A 24,577-nucleotide genomic window follows, 5' to 3' on the forward strand; every position below is an offset into this window, starting at 1 on the left:
TACTTCCGCTGTAGCCGCTGTATGTGTGGTTGCAGGACCGTATGCCATCATCTGATAAGATCTGGGAACTAAGCTTTAACCTCTTGTATGTAAAGTACAAAGTCTGAGTGAGTGAGTGAGTGAGAGAGAGAGAGAGAGAGGATACTTTGCTACGTTAGTTCAAGTCGCCCTTTCAAAAGAGGTTTCGTACCCCAAGGGTCTTTCCTCGTAAAATGTTTAAATTAAAAAAAAAAAAGTTCTGAACACGTCCAATAAATGAATGAAACCGACACAGAGCTTTTAAATATATACATTTTATGTACATATATTCATGTAGATGACTAGAAAACACAATTTTCTTCAAAATGAATTATTCTGCACAGTCATATTCTTAGTTAAATAGTAAACATGATACAACATTACCATAATAATAAATAAATTCATCACATGGTTCTTTTTTTCACATACCAGTTGTACAAACAATAAATTACAAGTTCAGTGCTGTGTTTCTGTCGTTCAACGAAAGGGTCTTTTCCCATGGGAAGTGTCAAACAGTAATACAGATACACTATATTGGTGTGTGTGTGTGTGTGCGCATGTGTGTGTTTGCATGCGTGCGGTGGAATTTTTTAAAACATATGTGTGTGTGCAAAATGTATTCTGTACATATGTGATACTGTTGCTTCTATCTAAATGTGTATTGTGCGAGTTAAAATGTGTGTGTACATATGTGTGTATTATGCGTTAATGTGGGCCTAATACAGTGAAAATACTCTTAATTAAGTCATTTGGGGGTGCTGTGTATTCTTTATGTGAATGTGTGTCTGTGCCTGTGTATGACAAACAGTGAGTTGTGCCTATGTTGCAAGATCCCATATGTATCCAGTATATTGCATGTCTATCACCACCCGTCAAAGGGTGTGTGGTTTCGCATTACAAGCTCATGAGGGACAGAGGGATGACAGAGAATGGATGGTAGTGGATGTCAGAGTGAGAGAAAGACTTGAGTGTGAGAAATGGATAGCTTAAACAAGAACGTGTCAATATGTTGAGAGAGAGAGAAAGAGAGAGAGAGAGAGACAGAGAGAGAGAGAGAGAGAGAGAGAGACAGAGAGAGAGAGAGAGAGAGAGAGAGAGAGAGAGAGACAGAGACAGAGACAGAGAGAGAGAGAGAGAGAGAGAAAGAGAGAGAGAGAGAGAGAGAGAGAGAGAGAGAGAGAGAGAGAGAGAGAGAGAGAGAGAGAGAGAAAGAGAGAGAGAGAGAGAGCTGTAGAAGTGTATTTGGTCAGGTATGACTGGGTTAGTTTCCCTCTTGCTGTATTTGCGAGTATCCAGTGCACACATTGTCATACTAGCAAGAATTGCTTTTTTCCTAATCAGACAAACAGACAGAAAGACAGACAGATAAACACAGTGACAAAATGGTAGCGACCCTCTAGCACCCGCATAGTGATACAAATGGAACTGAGGGTTAAAGTCCATTAAAAGAGTTTAGGACACGGAGTATGACAAAAACACTGTATGTTCACACTTGTATGTTCACAATATAAACAAACCCATACACACAAAGACAAAACACTCAAATGTCAAGCTTAGCCCCACACATCATGTAATCTTATATAATTACAACCTTTAACCTCCACAAAGGTCAGAGTTGAAGGTTCACCGTGGTCTCTTGGCCCAGTGTCACTCTATAGGTGTCACTGGGAATTGGCAGTTGGTAGTGCTGAGCGATTAGTGCTTTTTGAGGTCGGTTCGGTTTCGGTTCGATTATTAAAATATAATCATGGTTTTCGATTTCAAACCATTTTTGAAAATATTAAATGCACTATGTGGGTTGAATGCTGTAACACAGAATAAAACAAGTAATAATGATAGCGACTGCCCAGTACTACTTATCACTTACTAAAATATTTCAGTTGTGTATATTACATTTGTTTAATTTGATGATTTTATTATTTCATTCCAAGTCCTTCCTATAGAGCTGCTGCCTATGCGGTCTGACAAAATCAGTATTTTAGTCGTTCTTCAAAGTAAATAAGGCATACTTTTATGACTACTGAATACCAACTATCAACCCCTTAGACTATGCATTTTCAGGTAGAGATACTTCGCAAAGTAACTGCTTCCTTTCCCTCTCGAATGCGTCTTCTTCTGTACTAACCTGATGTAGCAGGCATATAAGAAACACACAGATCGGACAAGTACGCACGCAATCCATTATGATCATTGTAGTTAATTAGCATGTTTTCTGCACTAAACTATTTCCAATATTGGCCTGATGTAAACTACAACTCCCAACTCCATCGCATAGTTTGGGCTTGATCTGATTTATTTCTAGAGAAACTGCCCCATGTGCACATTGAGTTCACAGGAAAAAAACATAACTACATGGGATCCAAATAATTGAAACAAAGTCTGTCAAATTAGTTGTTTAAAAAACAAAATAATAAACAAAATTTAGGTTTAAAATCGCTCAGCACTAGCTGTTGGGCACAAGTCTGCCCCAACTCAGTCTATCACTGTATGTCCATTTTCTGACCTGGGATGTATGCAGTGCGGTTCAACCCCGGATCGTTTGCTCTTGGTTGTGCCCCCAGCCTACTTCCTGGTCCGCAATCCAAACAGGAAGTTGGATAGACCAAACGTATGTGGAGAATCGGCAGTGGGTAGAGCAAGAAGAAAAAACGGGGACCCCGAAAGGAAGTGGAGAAAAACTGCCCCTCGACAGACTAGCACGGAGGCCCATTGTCCGGAGGTGTGCAGTCACGCAAGACAAAGAGACAAAGGGGACAAATCATGAAAAACCCACAGTAACAAGAACATACAGAGAAGCAAACAAAACATGTCATTAACAGGGGAATACAAACAAAACCTTCCGATAGAGGAGGGATTTGACAAGTGGGTGGTTGCTGATTGGGCGGCTGCACTATTCGGAAGTGTTCACATGTGTCCGTCGTATGTCTGTAGCTGTGCCAAGCAGGGCCTGGCATAGTAGGGTGGGAGGGGTAAGGAAGAGGAGGGGTTGACTGTCAATAGCCAGTCTCTCTGTCTGTGTGTACCCCCTACTTTCAGGGGAGTCTAGTTTCTGGTCCTCTCAACACTTTTTCACCAGGCATTGTTTGAAGGCGGAGAGGCGGTCGCCCAGAGGGCAGCCCTTGGCCAGCTTGGCCTGTGGGTCCTTGCACTGCACCGTGCGGCTCTGCCAGCCTGTGTCACAAGTCCTGGAGCAGATCATCCAGGGGCCAGTCACCCACTGGGGCCCAGAGGCAGCCGCCGTCGACACCCCTGGGGCTGTAGAGAGAGCCAGGGACAAAAACGGGGCCGATATGGTTCTACTGCTTGATCTAGTAGAGGTGGTTGTTGTAGTAGTAGTAGTGGTGGGTGTAGTTGTGGAGGTGTGCGGGGGAGGTGGCGGCGGTGGAGCCGAAACACGACGGGGCATGAAGAAGCTGTAGCGGATATCCAGGGGCCTCTTGGCGTCCGTGGCCAGAATCTGAACTGTAAGGGCCTCTCTGAGGGCCCCAGGGCCCATGCTGTGTAGCCACTCGTCCCGCTGGCTCCAGCCACTGTAGTTGAGCACCGAGCCGTTGAGGGGGATGACCGTCTCTGAGGTAGAGATCATGAACTTGCCGTTGAGAAGGTAGTCGCCACTGGGACGACGCAGGGCCAGGTAGGCTGTGTAGCGGGGCTGGTCCTTGGGCTTGTGCTGGCGGACCTTGATGTGGGTGGAGCCTGCTGGGATCTTCACGACGTCTGTGTAGCCCTTACTGCATGGGGGAGGGAGAGAGGGGAGAAAGCAGTTACAGGAGAGTGAGGAGTGGGTGTGTATGTTCCCCGGTATGTTGTAAACCACATGGCCAAAAGTACGTGGGCACCTGCCTGTCAAACATCTCATTCCAAAATCATGGGCATTAATATGGAGTTGGTCTTCCCTTTACTGCTATAACAGACTCCACTCTTTTGTGAAGGCTTTCCACTAGATGTTGGAACATTGCTGCGTGGAATTGCTTCCATTAAGCCACAAGGGCATTAGTGAGATCGGGCACTGATATTGGGCGATTAGGCCTGGCTCGCAATTGGCGTTCCAATTCATCCCAAAGGTGTTAGATGGGTTTGAGGTCAGGGCTCTTTGCGCTTTGCGCATGGGGGAATTATCATGCTGAAACAGGAAAGGGCCTTCCCCAAACTTGTTGGAAGCACAGAATTGTCTCGAATGTCATTGTATGCTGTAGCGTTAAGATTTCCCTTCACTGGAACTAAGGGGCCTAGCCCGAACCATGAAAAACAGCCCCAGACCATGATTCTTCTTCCACCAAACTTTACAGTTGGAACTATGCATTGGGGCAGGTATTGTTCTCCTGGCATCCGCCAAACCCAGATTTGTCCGTTGGACAGCCAGATGTGAAAGCGTGATCACTCCAGAGAACGCGTTTCCACTGCTCCAGAGTCCATTGGTGGCGAGCTTTACACTACTCCAGCCAACGCTTGACAATTCACATGGGGATCTTAGGCTTGTGTGCAGCTGTTCAGCCATAGAAACCCATGTCATGAAGCTCCAGACAAACAGTTATTGTGCTGACGCTGCTTCCAGAGACATTTTGGAACAAGGTGGTGAGTGTTGCAACCGAAGACGGACAATTTTTTGCGTACTACGCACTTCAGCACTCGGCCGTCCCGTTCTGTGAGCTTGTGTGGACTACCACTTGCTCCTAGACGTTTCCACTTCACGATAACAGAACTTACAGTTGAGCGGGGCAGCTCTAGCAGAGGAGAAATTTGACAAACTGACTTGTTGGAAAGGTGGCATCCTATGACGGTGCCACGTTGAAAGTCACTGAGCTCTTTAGTAAGGCCATTCTACGGCCAATGTTTGTCTATGGAGATTGCATGACTGTGTGCTCGATTTTATACATTTGTCAGCAACGGGTGTGGTTGAAATAGCAGAATCCACTAATTTGAAGGGGTATACAGTATATAGTGTATGTCTATCTTCACCATTATAAGGTGTGATTTAGAATTACAAACTCATGACGTATTTAGAGATGAGGGAGAAGGGTGGATGTTAGAGGGATTGAAAGAGTGAGTGTGAGACATTGATATCTTAAAGAAGAATGTGTAAATGTGTTGAATGAAAGATGGAGAGGAAGACAATCTATAGACCATTCCTTCAAATGCACTCAAGATGTACATATACGTGAAAATTCCATTTACTCGCACCCTTTCACTTTACAACCGAGTGCAACAGAGCAGAAGGTTCCATTTTTATTTTTCAAAATAGTTTTAACGGCTATTTTTCCCATTTGGCACCTGCAACTTACTACATGTGAGATACATGACACAATAAACAAGAATTAGCCTCCAAGCAAATATTTAGAATTGTGAATAATTAAGAGAAGCCCATTTTTTTTTAACTTTCAAGTGAAAAATCTCAATTTCAGTTTAGTCTTTTCTTGGTGCTGTGCACGGGACAAAATACACATGGAAACATCAAATGTTCTTTCAATTGCAGGCGTGTCTATGTGTATGTGGGTTCCCTTACCTCTTCTTGGTGAAGTTCCCTATCACCCGGATGCAGCCGGTGCTGTCCCCTCCACAGATGCCACACTTGTCAAACTGCAGCTTGGAGCCGATGATGCCGTCACAGCCGGTACGCACACACTTGCCCTTCACACACACTGAGCTGCTGTACGGCCGACATTCTGTCCCGTCCGCCACCTGGAGAAGGAGAAATAAGGAGATATTATCATCTTTGCTGTGGTTGCAGTCTTCGTCGTCCTCATCGTAGAGGCTCGCCTCGTAGGAGATGGTTGCCGATTGCTGCCGAGGTGTGGCGGTCTCCCAGGCGCTTATAGCTGCCGAAGCATTACCCAGGTGGGTGTCTAGAGTCGGTGGTAGATGTTCTCGCCTTACCTACACAAAGGAAGAGTATCCGTGAACTTCAAAGACAGAGGTGCCTGATGAAGAGCTGACCGAATGCCTGACTGTCTGACTGGTATTTGTTTCCCTCGCTGGCTGTATGATGAACTATCGACGCCACCTGCACTCAACTCCACTTTACTGAACTACATCATCATTTATCTGTGGAAGACCATCTCCCCGAAATATAAACGACTGTGAGATTCCCGTGTATAAAATAAATATATCATCATCAGTATTCTCACAGTCATCATGGGTATATTATCATGTACAGTGCCTTCAGAAAGTATTCACACCGCTTGACTTTTTCACATCCTTTGTTCTTGTTACAGCCTGATCTACACACAATCCCCCATAAATGTCAAAGTGGAATTTTGTTTGTGGAACATTTTTTTGAAATGAATAAAAAGGAAAAGCTGAAATGTCTTGAGTCAACAAGTATTCAACCCCTTTGTTACGGCAAGCTTAAATAAGTTCCCGGAGTAAAACATCTGCTTAAAACACATAATGATTTTTGCATGGACTCACTCTGTGTTCAATAATTAGTGGTTAACACGATTTTTGAACGACTACCCCATCTCTGTAACCCACACATACAATTGTCTGTTAAGGTCCTTCAATCGAGTAAAGAATTTCAAGCAAAAGAAATGGCACCGATTGGTAGATGTGTAACAAAACAAAAAAACAGATGTTGAATAGCCTTTTGAGCATGGTGAAGTTATTAATTACACTTTGGATGGTGTATCAATTACACCCGGTCACTACAAAGATACAGGCATCCTTCCCAACTCAGTTGTCCGGAGAGGAAGGATTTCACCATGCCTGTATACCAAGCATGTACAGAATAAAAAAAGATTCCAAAACATGCATCCTGTTTGCAACAAGGCACTTAAGTAATACTGCAAAAAATGTGGCAAAGAAATGTACTTTTTGTCCTGAATACAAAGTGTTATGTTTGGGGTAAATCCAACACAACACATCACTTAGTACCACTTTTCATATTTTCAAGCATGGTTGTGGCTGCATCATGTTATGGGTATGCTTGTCATCGGCAAGGACAAGGTTTTTTTTTTTTGGGGGGGGATAAAAAGAAACAGAATACAGCTAAGCACAGGCAAAATCCTAGCGGAAAACCTGGTTCAGTCTTCTTTCCAACAGACAGAGATGAATTCACCTTTCAGCAGAACAATAACCTAAAACACAAGGCCAAATATACACTGGAGTTGCTTTCCAAGACGACATTGAATCCTGTTACAGAATAAGAAAAATTGGCAAATACTGTACAATTCAGGTGTGCAAAGCTCTTAGAGACTTACCCAAAAAGACTCACAGACTCACAGCTGTAAATGCTGCCAAAGGTGATTCTAACATGTTTTGTCTCGAGGGGGTGAAAACGTATCTAATCAAGATATATTAGTGTTTTTGTTTTATATTTTATACATGTTCAAATTTCTCTTCCACTTTGACATTACTGACTATTTTGACCAAAAATGACAATTTAATCAATTTTAATCCCACTTTGTAACACAACAAAATGTGGGAAAAGTCAAGGGGCGCGAATACGTTCTGAAGGCCCTGTATATATCATTATCATGGGTATATCAATATCATCATCATCATCTTTATCATTATCATACTAGCAGAACGGACACTACAAAGGCCGTGGACGAGTGGTAGTGGAAGAAAGCACTCCAAAGTACTGTACCCTCACTCGCACTCTTTCACTCCCCAGTGCCCTTCTCTTATTCACTCACCCTCTGCGAGAACACCACATAGTAGCCTGTGCCCTTGGCCCGGCAGGTCAGCTTGCACACATCTTTAGGTAGCACCCCTGCGAACTTGGGTACCCACTCCACAAAGGTCTTCACCCCCTTAGGGTCTGTCTGGGGGCCGTTCCGCAACTCACACTGCTCCTGGCGGAAACTCTTACCTGCGACAGGTAAGTTCCACCACATGTTAGAGTGGGAACATTAGAATTTCAGACTGTGTGTGTGTGTGTGTGTGTGTGTGTGTGTGTGTGTGTGTGTGTGTGTGTGTGTGTGTGTGTGTGTGAGAGAGAGAGAGCAAGAGAGAGACAAAATATTGATCTATTGTAAGCCTGTGTATTTGCATGATCAAATGTATACTTGTGTGTGCTTATGTGTGTCTATAGCACTATGTGATCACACGCGTCAGCCAGTCAATCTGCAGTACTACACTCACTGGGCGAGGGGCACGGGGTGACACTGCAGGACTTGTAGATGGCCCTCTTGCCGGTGCAGTAGCGCCCATTGTTTCGGGGCGGCGGGTTGTTACACAGACGCTGGGCAAACTGCACCCCTCCACCACACGTCCTCGAACATGCCCCCCACGGACCCCATGAACTCCAACTACCATGGTTAGATGCCTTGGAGAGGAGAATGGGAAGATGAAAGAGAAAGAGGAGATAGGAGAGCGGGAGGCGATATGAAAGAGATTGAGAGAGAGAGATAGAGAGAGAAAGAGAGATCAGAGGAGGAGAGGGATAGAGGAAGGGGAGAGATAAGAGAGTACTGTTAAAGTTGCCTAGTGAGCACGTTAAAAGTTGGATTGGCCTGCAGCCAAGCCACGTGTAAAATGTGTGTGTGTGTCTGTGTGTGTGATGCATGTGTTTATGTGTGTGTGTCTGTGTGTGTGATGCGGTTGTCTGTGTGTGTGTGATGCATGTGTTTATGTGTGTGTGTGTTTGATCCATTTGTGTATCTGCATGCACGTGGTTGTCTGTGCAAGTGTAATACATTGAGAGAGGTGTGGGGCGGCATGATGATAGAAATGAAAGTAATGTTCAAAGGCAACCCAGTACATCAAGGCAAAGTCAGACTGTAGCAATGTGCTATGCTAGCCTACAACAAGTTATCCCTAGATGCTGATCTTGGGTCATTTTAGCATTTTCCCAACTAATGGTTAAGGTTAGGATTGGGGGAGAGAAAGCTGATCTGAACTGTCTTGAATTTTTTACGTATTGTCTCTATTCGTCTTTGTTTATTTATTCTGTGTTTTTTATTTTTCATTTGCATTATTATTTTGTCTTAATTGCTGGGCCTACTATCATTGTAGAGGCCACAGATGTTGATATCATTATTACATCATCTAGAAGGTTAATATTTGTGATGACATCACAAAGATACATCTATCCTGATTTACCTCTTATGACATAACCATTTGCCATGGCAACGGATGGTGTAAACATTCCAGTGTTACGCCATCCAGGCACAAATCCGATTCCATTTACTTTTGGACCGCTACCAACACTATCTGCAACTAGCTGCAAACACCTGCGAAATATTCAACCTACTATTTAGCCTAATCTATTTCTATTTTATTGTACTCTATTTTTTGTACTTTATATATTTCCTTTTTGTTTTATTCGTTGCTTTGACTTTGTTGATTTCTAACTTTTTTTCTCTATATTGTTTGTACAGTATTTTGTATTGTTTTTGGTCTTGACGATGAAGAGGGAGGTCACGGAGGCTGGCAGTCTCTAAAGTGAGTTTAAAGTGAGTTTCAAAATGTATTTGATGTACTTTGTGTATTTGACAGTTTATAAACATCCATGCAATTATTAGACTAATGGTAACAAGTCCCTCATCACGGAAAGGTATAATGTTGTTAGTAGATCTGGGTTCAAATAGGCCTAGTATTTGAAATCTTCAAAGAAAATATTGAATAGTTTGCTTAAGCCTGTCTGAGGTGCCGGATGGACAGGGTTCACACTTTTGGGAGTATTCCATTGGTTCCAATGCGCCAGGCAAGCTCAATCAAGCACAGATTTAAACTCAGGTCGAGGTGTTAGATAGAATAAGAATGATTCATTCTACAGGTTCTCTTCATTCTCATTTTATAACACTACAACTAACAACCTATATAACTACAATAATTCATTTTAATTCTATATTCTATCACACTACACTTCAGCCTCTTGGTTTATTCTCTGGGTTCTATGTATTCTTATTCTATGGGTTGTTAGTTGTAGTGGGTTCAGACCTGGGTTCAGGACCTTGTGCTCGATTGAGCTTTCCTGGCTCAATAGACCAATAGAATAGTCCCAAAACGGTAAACCCAACCCATCTGGCACTCCAAGCAGTATAGAGCAACACTCAAAGTATTTAAAAGATTTCAAATAGTATTTGAACCCAGGTCTGAATGGGTCATCATGACTAGCGACTGACTGTTGGGCTGAGATAGGCTGTAAAATGAACATGTCCTCTCTTGCTGACTTGCGGAGTGTCATTCTTACAGACTGTCCTTCAGCTCAAAGCCATGGAGGAGGGTAAGAAAAGGGCAGAGTCCAACCAGAAGAAGGAGGAGGAGTTTAAGAGGAGGGAGGAGTTAACGGAGAAGAGGGAGGAGCATGTGGAGAGGAAGGAGGTGGAGAAGAGGGAGCTGCAGGGGAAGAGAGAGGAGCAGGTGATGGTGGAAAGGAGGGAGGTAGCGGAGGAGAAAAAAGGGGGTGAAGGAGGAGAGGAAGAAGGTGGGGGAGGAGCGGAAGGAGGTGGCGGAGGAGAGGAAGGAGGTGGAGGTGGCAAGGAGGGAAGTGGAGAAGAGGGAGGTGCGGGTGGAGAAGACTGCAGGGAGAGAAGGGACGATTCTGAGAAGGAGAGAGGCGGCAGATGGTTCTGAAAAGCGAGTGGCTGACGGAAGAGAGGATGGCTGTCAGGGAGGAGAGGGAGAATGTTCAGAACTGGGCAGATGAAGTGAAGGTGAAGGGGAGAGGAGGTGGAGAGGGTGAGAGCGCAGCTGGCAAAAGAGAAAGAGTTGACAGAGGGAAAGGGAAGCAAGATTGAGAAGGAGAGGCTGAGGAAGGAGAGAGAAGAGGTAGAAAGAAAGAGTGCGGATGGAGAGAGAGAGGGAGGATGGAAATGAATAGACTGGGGTAGGAGTCCAGCCAAACTCCTGGACATAAAGAACAGAGAGATAGAGAAGAGAGCAAATGACATCGCAGACAAGGAGTGGATGGAGGAAGGAGTTGGAGAGGAGGAAGGAGGAGCAAGAGGCATTGGTGAATGAGAGACAAGGGGCTGGTGAGTAGGATGGCCGAGAATGAAAGAGAGATTAAATCCCACAGGGGAAGTTGCTATGTAGCATTAAGGTGAGGAGTAGAACATTGTATAGCCCTAACCCAACACATAACCAATAAACTAACAATGGACTGTAACCCCTCACCTTTGATCCTAGGATTAACCTAACCCCCTTATGTCCTGTTTTTATTTTGTTGCAGCTCTCAATGGGTCGTTGTACCCCCCTCTTCACCCTTAGGACCCCTAGGGGGGCCCCCCTCCAGCAGGTGTGAAACCTCCTGTCCTCTCCTATGCTCTCTTCACCTATCCTCCCATCCTCGCCTCCCATCCCCTCCCCTCTCCCCATCTAAAATAAACAGCATATTTTCATTGAACATTTTGTTTGCAATTACTTTGAAATAGATGGTTGGTCTAAACAGATCTACTGTATATTCTAGTAAGTAAGTTGGTCTAGATATACAATATAGACAGTGTTTGGGAGTCTACTCTTAAGATATAGTTTACCAAGCTACCAAATAACTGCACACTGGAAGAAGTTAAGATACACTAAATCTACCCTTAATAAAAAATATAGTTTACTTAACTCAAGTTATTAAATCTGAAACTGCAAGAACAGATCACTCTGGAGTCATACTTTAACAGAGTGTGTAATATCGCCTATTAAACACAAAAAATGTGTTTCAAGTGAGAATTAGGCAGGTCTGCTGCTGAAAAAGAAAGGAAATTCTTGCCATCAACCATATAATTTTTTTAAGTAGTGTATATTTCCAGTAGTTAGCTACACCACTACATGGCAAAAAAAATTATTAACTCCTGAAAACACTAACAAGCTACTTTAAAATCTGGTTAAATTACGAGTTGCATTGCATGCAGTTCACTACTCCCCAACACTGAATATAGATGCCTAGTTGGTCTAGAACTATATTCTAGTTAGGGGACTATAGAATTTCATGACCACCTACGCCTGGCCATACCCCGTTCAAAATTCTTTCATCTTGCCCAGTCACCCTCTGAATGACACATGTCCACAATCCATGTCTCAATTGTCTCAAGGCTTAAAAATCCTTCTTTAACCAGTCTCCTCCCCTTCATCTACACGGATTGACGTGGATTTAACAAGTGACATCAATAAGGGATCCTACCTTTTCACCTGGTCAGTCTATGTCATTGAAAGGGCAGGTGTCCTTAATGTTCTGTACACTCAGTATATATCTCCTGTGACTCTTGTCCACACGTTCACCTAACTCCATCCCAGCCTCCCATTCTCTCTGTCCCTCTCTCTACACTCTCTCCCATCATTCCTCTCACCAAGTAGTATAATTTGAGAGACTTGTCTATGTTGTCACCCTATTTGGCAGGAGGTAGCCTAGTGGTTATAGTGTTGGGTGAGTAACCGAAAGGTCGCTGGTTTGAATACCTGAGCCGACAAAGTGAAAAATCTGTCGATGTGCCCTTGAGCAAGCATCTTAACCCTAATGTGCTCCAGGGGGGCAGTACTACTATGGCTGAACACATTTCCCTGCACCTATCCTGTGTTTGTGACAATACATTATATTTATTTCAATTTTTTGCATATTTATTATTATTATTATATATATATTTCTGTTTTTTCCTCCCTCCCTCCTTCCCATCTCTAGAGAATAATACATAATAATTAAGTTGTACTCTGCTCTTCCACTGTCTTCCACTCTGTCTATGCTGTCAGCCTATTGCGTTGTTGCTTCCCATCCCCTCTCCTCCCCTCCCTCCCTCTCCCCTGTCCTTACCGAGTAGTGTCTCTTGCGGGTCTTGTCCACACACTTTCCCTGGAGGCAGATGCGACCCTTGCCGCACGGCGTGCCCTCCACCGCGGGCAGCTTCTTGGTCAGGCACACCATCTGGCCCTGGCGTATCACTGCGCACCACAGCCGGGCGCACACGTCCATGCCCGGGCAGACCGTGTACTCGGGTCCAAACGCCAGGCGGCATTGGCGCACAGCGTCGTAGCTCTGGCCGGGCAGCTCCTCTGAGCCGAGCAGGGGCTGGCGGGGGGAGTCCAGGAGACACTCGGCTGTAGAGGGAGAGCCAAAGGCTGTTTGTCTGTCTGGTTTGTCAAGCCTCCGATCATTCTAATCTGCCACTCGATAGGTGTGAAGGGACATTGGATTCAATTTGGACAAAGACAACAGCACATTAACTATGCACAGTAGGTGAGCCCAACCCTCATTGTTTAACCAAGTAAGTAATTGAGGTTATTCTCCTGACTTCTACAATAAAGACTTGGTTACCTGGTTGGCCTGGAGTGCCAAAATACTTCTGGATTTCATTCTCTCCTCTTCTCATCCCCCTCAATCCTACCTTGACATTCTTCCCTGCTTTCCTCCCCCTCTTCATGTCTTACCGTTGCCATCGTCAAAGAAGTCCGTGATGGTAGCTGAGGTGCAGCGGCTCCAGGGTTTGGAGGCGTCGATGGAGGTCAGGATGGACGACATGAGACGCTTGTCCGCGCTAGCGCCGAAACGCTCTTCGCAGAACTTGGAGTCGTCGTGAGACAGGCCCAGCAAGTGACCTTTGGTTCACAGACAGAGAGACGGGCAGGTAGGCAGACAGAAATACAAATCATTTTTTGGGGGGAGGGGGTGGGTATTACACAGTGAGTATTGTGTTCTTGAGAGTGTGTGTTTGTATTTATGAAGAATCCCCATTAGCTGCTGCCAAGGCAAGTACAACATACAACACATTGTGACACCACTACTCTACCATTACATATCTACAATACAAAATGTATCATACCACAATAGAACAATGTTACAACATTACAATGTACGTGTGTTAGCGTGTGTCTGCATATGCGTGTGTGTGCCTGTGTTTGTGTCTCTTCAGTCAGCTTCGTTCCTTAACCTGTAGTTGTATCTGTTATTTAAATCAGATCTTACTGGAATAGAGTTCCATGTAGCCATGGGCCTATGTAGTACTGTGTGTTTTCCAGAGTATGCTCTGGATTTGGGGACTATGAAGAGACCTCAGGTGACAGTGATAGCAATAGAGTTTGGATGTGTGTTTGCATATGCTTACGTACATAAAAGAAATGTGTGGGTATGTGAGTGTGTATGCATGTATTGGCACGTAATTGAGTGTGTGTGTGTGTTTGTATGCAGGTGTGTGAGCGGTGCCCACCTATCTCGTGTGCCACGGTGAAGGCGGCATGGAGTCCGTCGTCCTCTATGACGGCACAGCTCCTCTCTGGTGAACAGATGGTGCCAACGTCGGCCATGCCCAGTGTGTCACACGAGTGGTGCCCACACAGGTCCTATACAGGGGGCACAAGCAAACGGGTTGGTGGAAAGGGTGAAATGACATAAAAAATACCTGCCGGCACATTATAAATATTGCTTTACTTTGCCCATCGCCTGAGATTGAATGTATGTATCATGTTAAATGTTGATTTTAAGTTAGTGTCAAGTTAGGGCAGACACATATACTGTAGAACTCACACATACACATCAAAACACAGACAATGCAAGGACAAGCCGGATAGTTTAGAGATGAGAAATGAGAGAAGATCAGACATTATTTGACCCATATTTTGTTGATGCTATTGAGTTCTCCATTTCTGCCCTCTTTTTCCTCTCTCTGTTCTCTTTCTCTCGCCAATCCTTGTTTCTCTCTCCCTCTCTCTCTTAGATACAGCACTGTGTATTGCCCAGTGTTCCAGCTCCCACACAGATCTATACAGATGATGCCCAGAGGCCTTGAAGCTACTCTGCTGTGTAAAGGAATCAATCAGTCAATCAAACACTGTGTCCCTATGCCATCGACTGTCTCGTTCTCCGAAACACACACACACACACACGCACACACAGACACACATAGGCATGCAAGCATGCACACACAAACACACACACTCTCACAGTATACATACATACGTTATTAACTGTAAAAGTGCACGTGTCATCTATGAATGAGATAAGGGCACACACACACACACACACACTCCTCTCCACTCCACCCACCACCCCAGGCTCCCCTCCCACACACACCCGTAGCATGCGCTCCAGCAGGTGTATCTCACTGATCATCCCTAAAGCCAACACCTCATTTGGCCGCCTTTCCTTCCAGTTCTCTGCTGCCTGTGACTGGAACGAATTGCAAAAATCGCTGAAGTTGGAGACTTTTATCTCCCTCACCAACTTTAAACATCTGCTATCTGAGCAGCTAACCGATCGCTGCAGCTGTACATAGTCCATCGGTAAATATCCCACCCAATTTACCTACCTCATCCCCATTTATTTATTTACTTTTCTGCTCTTTTGCACACCAGTATCTCTACCTGCACATGACCATCTGATCATTTATCACTCCAGTGTTGATCTGCAAAATTGTAATTATTCGCCTACCTCTTCATGCCTTTTGCACACAATGTATATAGACTTTTTTTTCTACTGTGTTATTTACTTGTTTATTGTTTACTCCATGTGTAACTCTGTGTTGTTGTCTGTTCACACTGCTATGCTTTACCTTGGCCAGGTCGCAGTTGTAAATGAGAACTTGTTCTCAACTAGCCTACCTGGTTAAATAAAGGTGAAATAAAAAATAAAAACCCTGGGGACAGGATGAATTCCTTGTTAAGTGGTGTTGACAGGCCCGCTGTGCCGTGTGTGAGAGACTCTCTGGGCTGTGTATTTACTCGTCTCGGATGAAACACTTTAGGAACAAACCCGTCTATGTTCTGTTCTGGGCTCTCCAACACATGACCAACAGGGGGGAACGCCTCATGCACTCACTCCAGACACAAACGCTGGCAGTGTCCGAAATGACACCCTATTCCCTACATAGTGCACTACTTTTGACCAGGGTCCATAGGGCCATCAGTGCCATTTCGGCCGTAGCCCTAGTGTGGTACCCGATTTACCCTATATAGTGAACAGGGAATAGGGAATAGGGTGCCATTTTGGACACCCTTTTTCTTTAGACAGAGACTCTTCAAAGAGAAAGTCCCCTACATACTAAAGGAGAGATAAAAACAAAGTCAAATGCAGTCCAGTCTGATTCCATTCCACTAAATGCATTGTGTTGGTCATTGTTAAGATTTTGCCCCCTGATGTGTGTGTAGATGGAGAGAATAGACATGACATGTTTTCAACTCCTTGTTGTCACCATCAGATGAACGAGCCAATCGGGAGGGACAATGAAGAAAGGGCTAATCTCCCTAGCCAATCGGGAGGGACATTGTAGAAACCAACATGTTCACCATAGATGTGCTGGTTTTCCTATTTCTTACTTACTAGCTGTCCCGGTTTCTCTTTCTCTCTCTCACCTTCACTCTCTTTTGTTCACTTGAACTTGTTGTCCCCGACTCTCTCTGCCTCCCACTGCCCCTTACACTCTGTCCCTGTCCCTCTCATGTTCCCTCTGCGTCTCTCTCTCACTTTCACTCTCAGTCCATCTCTCTTTTTTCTCCCCTCCCTCCCCGCTCTCCAGTGTGTTTCCAGCTTTGGTATTTTCCTTTTATCCCAAGGGGCTTTCACAGATCATATGAGAGGGTGAGCGAGAGAGAGAAAGAAAGCGGGCGGGTGAGAAAGAGAGAGCAAAAAGAAATAAAGTTATGGAATCAGACACCTGGGGAAAGGGGACGGGAGGATGGAGGAAATGAAAAAGGAGGAGGAGGAAAGAAGGGAGGGAATGGGCCGTGATGGAAATATTGAGAAAAACAACCTCAGCTCCGGTGGTAAGGTATTTAGGTCAGTAGACGATCATATAAGAAGACTGAGTGTGTGTGTGTGTGTGTGTGTGTGTGTGTGTGTGTGTGTGTGTGAGAAAGAGAGCCAGGGTGTGTTTGTGTTTGCGTGTACATGTACATGTACGTGTGTACGTGTATGTGCGTTTGTGTGTGTCTCGGGTCACACACCCTAGCTGCGTTCGAAAAACACACTCTGCCACTCTGAGTAAAGGAGCGCGTCAATCACAGACACACACACTGTCAGTTTGTGGCATTAGCGCGCATGCACACACACACCAAACACCGCAATTACTGTATCGTGGAGAGAGTCCAGAGAGACTAACCACAACAACTTGTCACTCAAAAATCCGTCTCAACAATGTAAGTGTCAACTAACCGTGAAAGGAATGGCCTGCCAATCATCGGTGAGAGTGACATTAGCCTATTAAATGGCAATCGTACTAGGCTAGAGCCCACCCCTAAACGTTTTTTCCTGGTCAGGCTCTGACAAAACTCCTGTGACCTGTGTCACACATCTAAGAGGCTACCTTCATCCAATAACCTGGTGGTATCCTTCATATTCAACCATATCAGCCTATCAGAGAGACGGTGATCGTCATTCCAGGGGTAGAGTTAAAAAAAAGGTTTGATCCTAGAGCAGCAATTCTACACTGAGATGCTTGGTGAATATCATCCCAGACCTTAACTGCTAGCTGATCATTTCAGTTCATGGCGTTGTTTTGTCTACTAAAACGAACCAGACAGCAACAGACGGACTCCCTTCCAAAACGTCCATATGTCCATACTCTTATCATTCCAACTCCAGTGCACATGCGCACATTCTATCATGTGCCGTGGAGAACTGAGTACGTACGCACGTGTTTTATTTGATTTGAGCAGAGTATGTCCTATGTGCTCTCCCGTCGCTTCTTCTCCTCGCTCATGTTTGTTGTGTGTATGTGTGTGTGTTCACAGTATGTGTGCGTGCATGTGTGTCTGCTTACAGTGTGTGTGTGTTCACAGTATGTGTGCGTGCATGTGTGTCTGCTTACAGTGTTTCTGCTTACAGTGTGTGTGTGTGTGTGCACTGTGTGTATGGTGTGTGTCTGCTTACAGTGTGTGTGTGTGTGTGTGTTCACACTATGTGTGCGTGCATGTGTGTCTGCTTACAGTGTTTCTGCTTACAGTGTGTGTGTGTGCACTGTGTGTACGGTGTGTGTCTGCTTAAAGGGCGTGTGTGTGTGTGTGTGTGTGTGTGTGTGCATGTGTTTAAGGTGTGTGTTTCCCAGTCCTCTCCTCCCATGGGTAGGACTATATCTCCTCTATTTGCTATAAGACTGGGGTATTTCACAGGTCCTGTATTTCGTGCCTATATAAACTCTGCCATTCAACTTTCGACCCATCACTCGGTCCACGTGACTGGTAAGGAGCATCTTGTTACATGCCATAGCTGCCTAGTAAGAGTGTGTGATAGGCTACTCTGCCTCAGAGATTATGAATTCACTTTTCAGACCCAGCAACTGCATAAGGTGATTGTGTGTTTTGTGTATAAAGTGAAAATGACCTAGGTGTTATTGGTTTGAGCAAAGCCACTGGGCTGCGCACCACTGGTCGGTCTGTTTGTCTGGTGAAACTGACAGGGACATCTGCAGGGCACTGTACATTAACAGAGACAACAATAATTGAACTTCTCATTATGAATAAGAGGGCGGATCTGATCCTAGATCAGTAGTCCTACTTTGGGACGTGTGGCGAATACGTGCCCTTAACCTTCAAACAGATGCGTAACCTTCAACAAAAACGGAGACGTAGCCTTACGTTTCTATGCTTTCTCTGCCCCCTGCAGTCACACTCTCAGAGTCCTCGCTCTGTCTCCCTCTCTCTTCCTGTCTCTTTCTCAGAGTAAACACACAATCTTGCTCCCTCCCTCTCTCTCTCTGTGTCCTCTCTCTATCACTCTACCCCCCCCCCCTGCTATATTTCTCTCTCTACCTCTCTCTCTGGCAACAAGGAAACCGTAAAACACGTATGTCCTAGTGCACGAGGGAACAATCAAAGTAAGAGGCTACAATAAACATGATCATCCCGAAGGATGTAATATTTATGGTGAATATTTCCATGCTGCATATTCATGTCATTAATGATGTTTTCTTGGCTATTTCAAGTTGATTATTTCTGGGCTCTGTCTGTCTCTCATTATGTCAGGGCTCCTTAACTGGAGGCCCATGGGACAATTTTTTTTTGGGCCTCCCAAGTTATCTGAGCAAAAAAACTCTTAGTGTTATTGTTGGACATAGACTGTAAAAACACCAGCAAATCAACTCCAAGTGATTTCAATTTTGGAAATCTGTTTTGAAGTATTCTCACACATAATAGAGAAACCTATGTGATCGTGTACAAATGTGAGCAAGGTTGGAAATGATTATGTTTTAGTCAAATATTATAATATGTGTTTGGGCTTCTTGCGGCTAATTTGCAGTCCACAAATGATTTGTAATTATGTCCCGGCCCCCTGAACATCTGCTCCAGAAGAAAATAGGCCCGCGGCTGAATCTAGTCCACGATCCCTGCTCTATGTTCTGTCAGTAGAGAGCTCTTCTCCTCACAGTGAGGCTTTGTTTAATGTCCCGGTCCCCCGGCGAGAGCAGTCATGCGTCCGGTCACACTGTGACGTAACACCTAATAATCACACACAGGCACGCACATACACACGCGCATGCACACACCCACAACTGCACACACATACAAATGACAAATGCATACGCACACGGAGTCCCCTCAATGTGTCTCTTGTTCTGTCGCGGCGCTGCATGCACAGAGCCCGGTGACACTGGCACATGGGTCTGCTCACTCAGGACATGGGGGTGTTGGGACCGGAGTAATTGGACCCATGCATGAATAACCGCATGTTCCAATAAACCCCCCCCTACATCGCCAAAGAATGGATGGGTCTCGTCTCTGACTGTGAGAATGCAGTCTGCTGATGGATTTGACTTCCATTGAATGAGCGCGACTCACCCAAGCTACGACATTAACTTCCTTGATGACAAGCTACAGCAATAAGAGACAAATGAATGGAAGGGTTAAAGACACAGTGATCTGACACTACAGCCAATCATGAAATCAGAGTTCAAATCCTATCGGCTGAGGGGGTTCACTGACCTTTAACCTTTTGATAAGTCATGACCCACTCCAAACACCTTGCAGGTGTTATCATGTTGTTATGCTATAGAGTTGTTCCTGTTGTTATGACCTGTCACTTGCCTCTGGGTAGTGCCAGCGCCAAGTATCTCCGTGCCCGGTGTGCCAGCCACTGTGCCAGCCATGCCACCCTACCCCCTGCAGGTGACACAGAGGGAAAGCACTGCCAAGTGGGTGGGAAGTCCATACCCATGCAGGTGGTGGTGGTGGTAATAGTTGGCGCTCCGTTGCTCTGCCAACCTACCAAGCCCAGGTATGCTCCCGTGGCACTGCCAACAGGATCCACCCGGGCGCCGGGGCCAAAAAAAGTTACCTCGGTTTTCCCTTGTAGTGGGAGCCGTCTCCAGCACAAAAAAACCTTGCATGACTTAGTTACGCGTACCACAATCCTGAGGCAAGAAAGATACCTGGCACCTCAACCACAGCCGACGGACCAAGAAACCACAGCAGAGGGGTGAAAAATGCAGAGAGTTTAGTGGGTTTGAGATGTGTGTGTGTGTGTGTGTGTTAAACGCAGGCAGATCGCTCAAGATTGACTTCGAAATTGGAGGTCTGTCCATGTCCTGAGGACATCCGTAAATACCTTCACAACCGGCCACTAGGGGTAACAGTGAGCACTATTACCATCATAATACCATGATTTGGATCCGTAGGTCATATATTCAATCCCTGTGGTAGACTTTGAGAAGACACCTCACAAGTCCTCAACTGGCATCTTCATTAAATAGTACCCACTAAACACCAGTCTCAACATCAACAGTGAAGAGGCGACTCTGGGATGCTGGCCTTCTAGGTAGAGTTGCAAAGAAAAAGCCATATCTCAGACTGGCCAATAAAAAGAAAAGATTAAGATGGGCAAAAGAACAGACACTGGACAGGGGAACTCTGCCTAGAAGGCCAGCCTCCCGGAGTCGCCTCTTCACTGTTGACGTTTAGACCAGTGTGTTGTGGGTACTATGTAATGAAGCTGCCAGTTGAGGACTTGTGAGGAGTCCGTTTCTCAAACTAGACACTCCAATGTAATTGTCCTATTGCTCAGTTGTGCACCGGGGCCTCCCACTCCTCTTTCTATTCTGGTTAGAAACAGTTTGCACTGTTCTGTGAAGGGAGTAGTACACAGAGTTGTACGAGATCTTCATTTTCTTGGCAATTTCTCGCATGGAATAGCCTTCATTTCTCAGAACAAGAATAGACTGACGAGTTTCAGAAGAAGAAAGAAAGTTATTTGTTTCTGACCATTTTGAGCCCGTAATCGAACCTACAAATACTGATGCTCCAGATACTCAACTAGTCTAAAGAAGGCCAGATTTATTGCTTCTTTAATCAGGAAACAGTTTTCAGCTGTACTAACATAATTACAAAAGGGTTTTCTAATGATCAATTAGCATTTTTTAATTATAAACTTGGATTAGCTAACACTACGTGCCATTGGAACACAGGAGTGACGGTTGCTGATAATGCACCTCTGTACGCCTACAAAGGTATTCCATAAAATACATCTGCCATTTCCAGCTACAATAGTCACTGTATTTCTGATCAATTTGATGTTATTTTAATGGACAAAAATGGCTTTTCTTTAAACAACAAGGACATTTCTAAGTGACACCAAACTTTTGAATGGTAGTGCATGTGTTTGCTTTTTTTCCAGTCCCAGCTCTGCTCAGAGAAAAACATGTAGGAGGGGGAAAAAGAAAAAGAAAACTGGAAGGGAAAAATTAAGGGAAAAAAAATTAAGGGTTGGCTGCGGTTTCTGGTTGAGAGTAACATTCTGAACTCTAACCAGCAGCTGATTTCAACTACATCCCTTCAACCGTGGAAGAATGTGCGTGCGCAGCGGGTGCGATAGATCACACAGGCTCGAGACATTGGTTGTCAGGGGACTGGGAGAGTCAGACGGAGGAGGCTGCCCATAAAAACACCAGCGGAGGAAACGCTATTTTTTTAGGGTTGTTATAAGACACACGCAGGAGCCCACACAGAGGAGGGAGGCTGTGCAAGGCAGACAGAGAGAACTAGAGAGAGAGTGACGCAAAATCACTCAAATTGGAAACACTATAAACCGAAGCAGATTTCTGCTTGATAACAAAAATGTAAATAACATATTTAGGGCCAAATGACTCCCCCGAATAACAGGTACGAGTACAGAAACGGTCTGTCACGCAAGCAGTACCATAACAACAACAAACACTGACGTCATGCTTGGGGTAACACCTCAGTGTAAAATGCGCTCTAGTCCAGTGAGTGGGAAGGGATTGACCTGGCGCGCAGTGGTATGTGTTTTCTCGGCCAGGTGATGGGGGGGGGGGGGGGGGGGGGGGGGGAGAGTCGGACTCTGGTTTTGGTTGTTTGTTTACCTGCCTGGTGAAGAGGATGGCGGCGTCGTGGTGGTGCTGGTTGTCGTCGTCCAGTGGGTTCTGCTGGTTCTGCCACTTGCAGAAGCTCTTGAGCGTGGCGGCTGCGTTCTTGGACACATCCAGCCCCTTCTCCTTCTCCGTGACCATGGTCACCTTCACAACGGACAGACGGATGGGGTTCTCGATGCTGGCATGGCCGTACAACTTGGAAGCGATGGAGGCCAGCGTGAGCAGGTAGTGGTGCAGGTCCTTGCCGTACTTCTTGGACATGGACTCATCTGCGACCAGCAGGAGCTCCACGTGCCTGGCGCGCGAAACCGACCTCTTGCGCCGACTTCCCAGTGAGGGTGGAGAGGCAGGTTTGGACAACTGCGTCCACCATCTTCTGCCGTGCGCTCTGCTGCGCTCCTCGCCCCTGTCCAGGGTGACACCATGCCGGTCGCGTTTCCCCTTCCCTCGACCCTTACGCCGGTGTTTCCTCGATGCATCCATGCGCCCGCGCCCTTCCTTGGTCCCACAGCTCTCGCTCACAGGCATGGCTTCGAAGCTGAAGCGCTCCCGCGTGAAGTAGTGGAGCGCGCTCTTCGCATCCTTGTCATCCAGCGAACGCACGTCGTTATCGTGTCCCTTGGTTCGGATGAGAAGTGTGATTGTGTAGCGTGCGTGTTTCAAAGCGAAAAATCCCTCTAGACCCCCACCACAGAGGCTGAAAACCGCCAGGGACTCGGGGTTGGAGTCCACGGTTCCCCTGTAAACACACTCCCGATGCAGAGGCGCGGCGCCTTCTCCCGCCCCCATCAGGGCCATCACATATTTCGGACTGAAGTGATGTGACAAAATTGACTCATCCCTCTCCATATCTAACTGAAACTTTCTCCCATCCATGTAGAGTAGGTAACCAACCTTCCCACCACCATGGTAAATCCGATCGACGGTCCGCACAACACCCTCTTGTGCAGGTGGAGCGAAAGCCCTGAAAGTGGTGAGACCGGCGGCGAGCACGGCATCGCAGCCAGTATGCAACTCCATGATGCACAGCAAAATAATGCGAAACACCATCATGACTCCAGCAAAAGCGCAAAAGACACGGGTCATCTTTACCCCAAAACAAGTAGTGCACGGCGAAACATTTATATTCCAACTAAAACAGTAATGGAAACGAAGAACAAACAATTTTCAGAACAGGTCCCGTTTGAATGCGCATGATCTCGATATCCAGAATTGCAATGAAAAGTGAAAAAAAACACAGAAAAATGAAGGCATCGGAGGGAATGGAAGAAAAGAGCGAAGATTGAAGAAAAGCGCAGCGGAGAACACGGCTTGAGGACCGAGCTGAACTTGGAGAACAAAACACAAAAGTTTCCTCTTAATAGAGTAGAGAGAAAAAGTCCTGCCCCTTTGCACTCACTCGCCACTCCACCCCCCTCGTCTCTCTCCCTGCTGTGTTCTCGTGTCTGCCGAAATCAAAGCAAAGTCAAGTGCTGGAGGCTTCCGAGTCTGCCGCCCCACCCAACTCCCCTTTTTGGTCCTGTCCCCGGCGCCGAGACGCAAACAGGAGAGTAAAGGAGAACTAAAACAATGCATTTTTCAATAGTCAACCATATATTCAGTATTCCCACTAGTTGGGACAGAAAGAGCGTGGCAGTCTGTCTGTGTGCGTTTTTAAGCGCGCGAGCGTGTGTGTAGTCTAAATATGAGCGCGCACAAGGGTTCAATTCGAAGGGGTCATCCCTCAAAATCTTCCTTTGTGAGATAAAAAAAAAGACACTCGTGTTTTGGAAGGAGATATAACAAAACGTGCCTTCATTTACAGTCACATGGAGTGCTATGTCATTTGCAGTCACTCTATGGACTGCTATGGAAAACCAGCGCTGTGCTACAACGCTCCAGCTACCCCAGTCGCCCGCGGGTTTAGCCTACTCTGTACAGAATAACGGCTATTGTGTGCTCGGAGCAGGGGCATTCACTCTGGTGATGTGTGGCTCTGTTGGAGCTCATTTCACTCAAGCGTGACATCATCACTACTAGCAGTCACACAACGTCAACAATAACAACAACACCAGCCACCACCACAACTCATAAGCTTCCGCTCTTGTTATAGTTAAATAAAAGGTTACATTTATTTTTTACAGTAGGCCAAATAGAAAACAGCACTCTTTAGCTCAGCATTCAAATGGGTGTATTTAACACTTGTCTGTTATTTTTAAACTTCCTAAGTGTGGCTTTTTTAATAATTGAAGGGGCAACTGTAACAGTGGGCTGGAGAGTGTCTGAAGTCTTAATTGTACAACTGTAGAGATGGATAATTTATGGCATTTTCAGAGTAGAAGTTCTCACAGTTCGACTGTCTCAAAAAGCGTGTGTGTGGTGTGTCCTGTATTCACAGTGCT

At 45.5% G+C, this 24,577-nt stretch overlaps 1 protein-coding gene across 1 annotated transcript; it reads right to left on the bottom strand.

Moving 5' to 3' along the window:
- Positions 1–277: 277 nt before the first annotated feature.
- On the bottom strand, positions 278–23,660 carry adamts5 (ADAM metallopeptidase with thrombospondin type 1 motif, 5 (aggrecanase-2)). The gene is made up of 8 exons (XM_031824585.1): positions 22,188–23,660; positions 14,091–14,223; positions 13,315–13,482; positions 12,701–12,984; positions 8,101–8,284; positions 7,653–7,828; positions 5,522–5,697; positions 278–3,749 (listed from the first exon to the last, which is right to left on the bottom strand). The coding sequence occupies exons 1-8, from the start codon at positions 23,280–23,282 to the stop codon at positions 3,077–3,079; spliced, it is 2,889 nt and encodes a 962-aa protein (XP_031680445.1). The 5' UTR covers positions 23,283–23,660; the 3' UTR covers positions 278–3,076.
- Between the last annotated feature and the right edge of the window lie 917 nt (positions 23,661–24,577).

The sequence above is a fragment of the Oncorhynchus kisutch genome, linkage group LG5, assembly GCF_002021735.2.
Source record: "Oncorhynchus kisutch isolate 150728-3 linkage group LG5, Okis_V2, whole genome shotgun sequence".
Lineage (NCBI taxonomy): Eukaryota > Metazoa > Chordata > Actinopteri > Salmoniformes > Salmonidae > Oncorhynchus > Oncorhynchus kisutch.

Coding starts and splice junctions, on each gene's coding strand:
- adamts5 (XM_031824585.1), bottom strand. CDS start 23,282: ATGACCCGTGTCTTTTGCGCTTTTGCTGGAGTCATGATGGTGTTTCGC. Junction 13,483..14,090: donor CACCGTGGCACACGAGATAG/GTGGGCACCGCT, acceptor TGTGAACCAAAG/GTCACTTGCTGGGCCTGTCT. Junction 3,750..5,521: donor GGGAACTTCACCAAGAAGAG/GTAAGGGAACCC, acceptor TCCCCCATGCAG/TAAGGGCTACACAGACGTCG.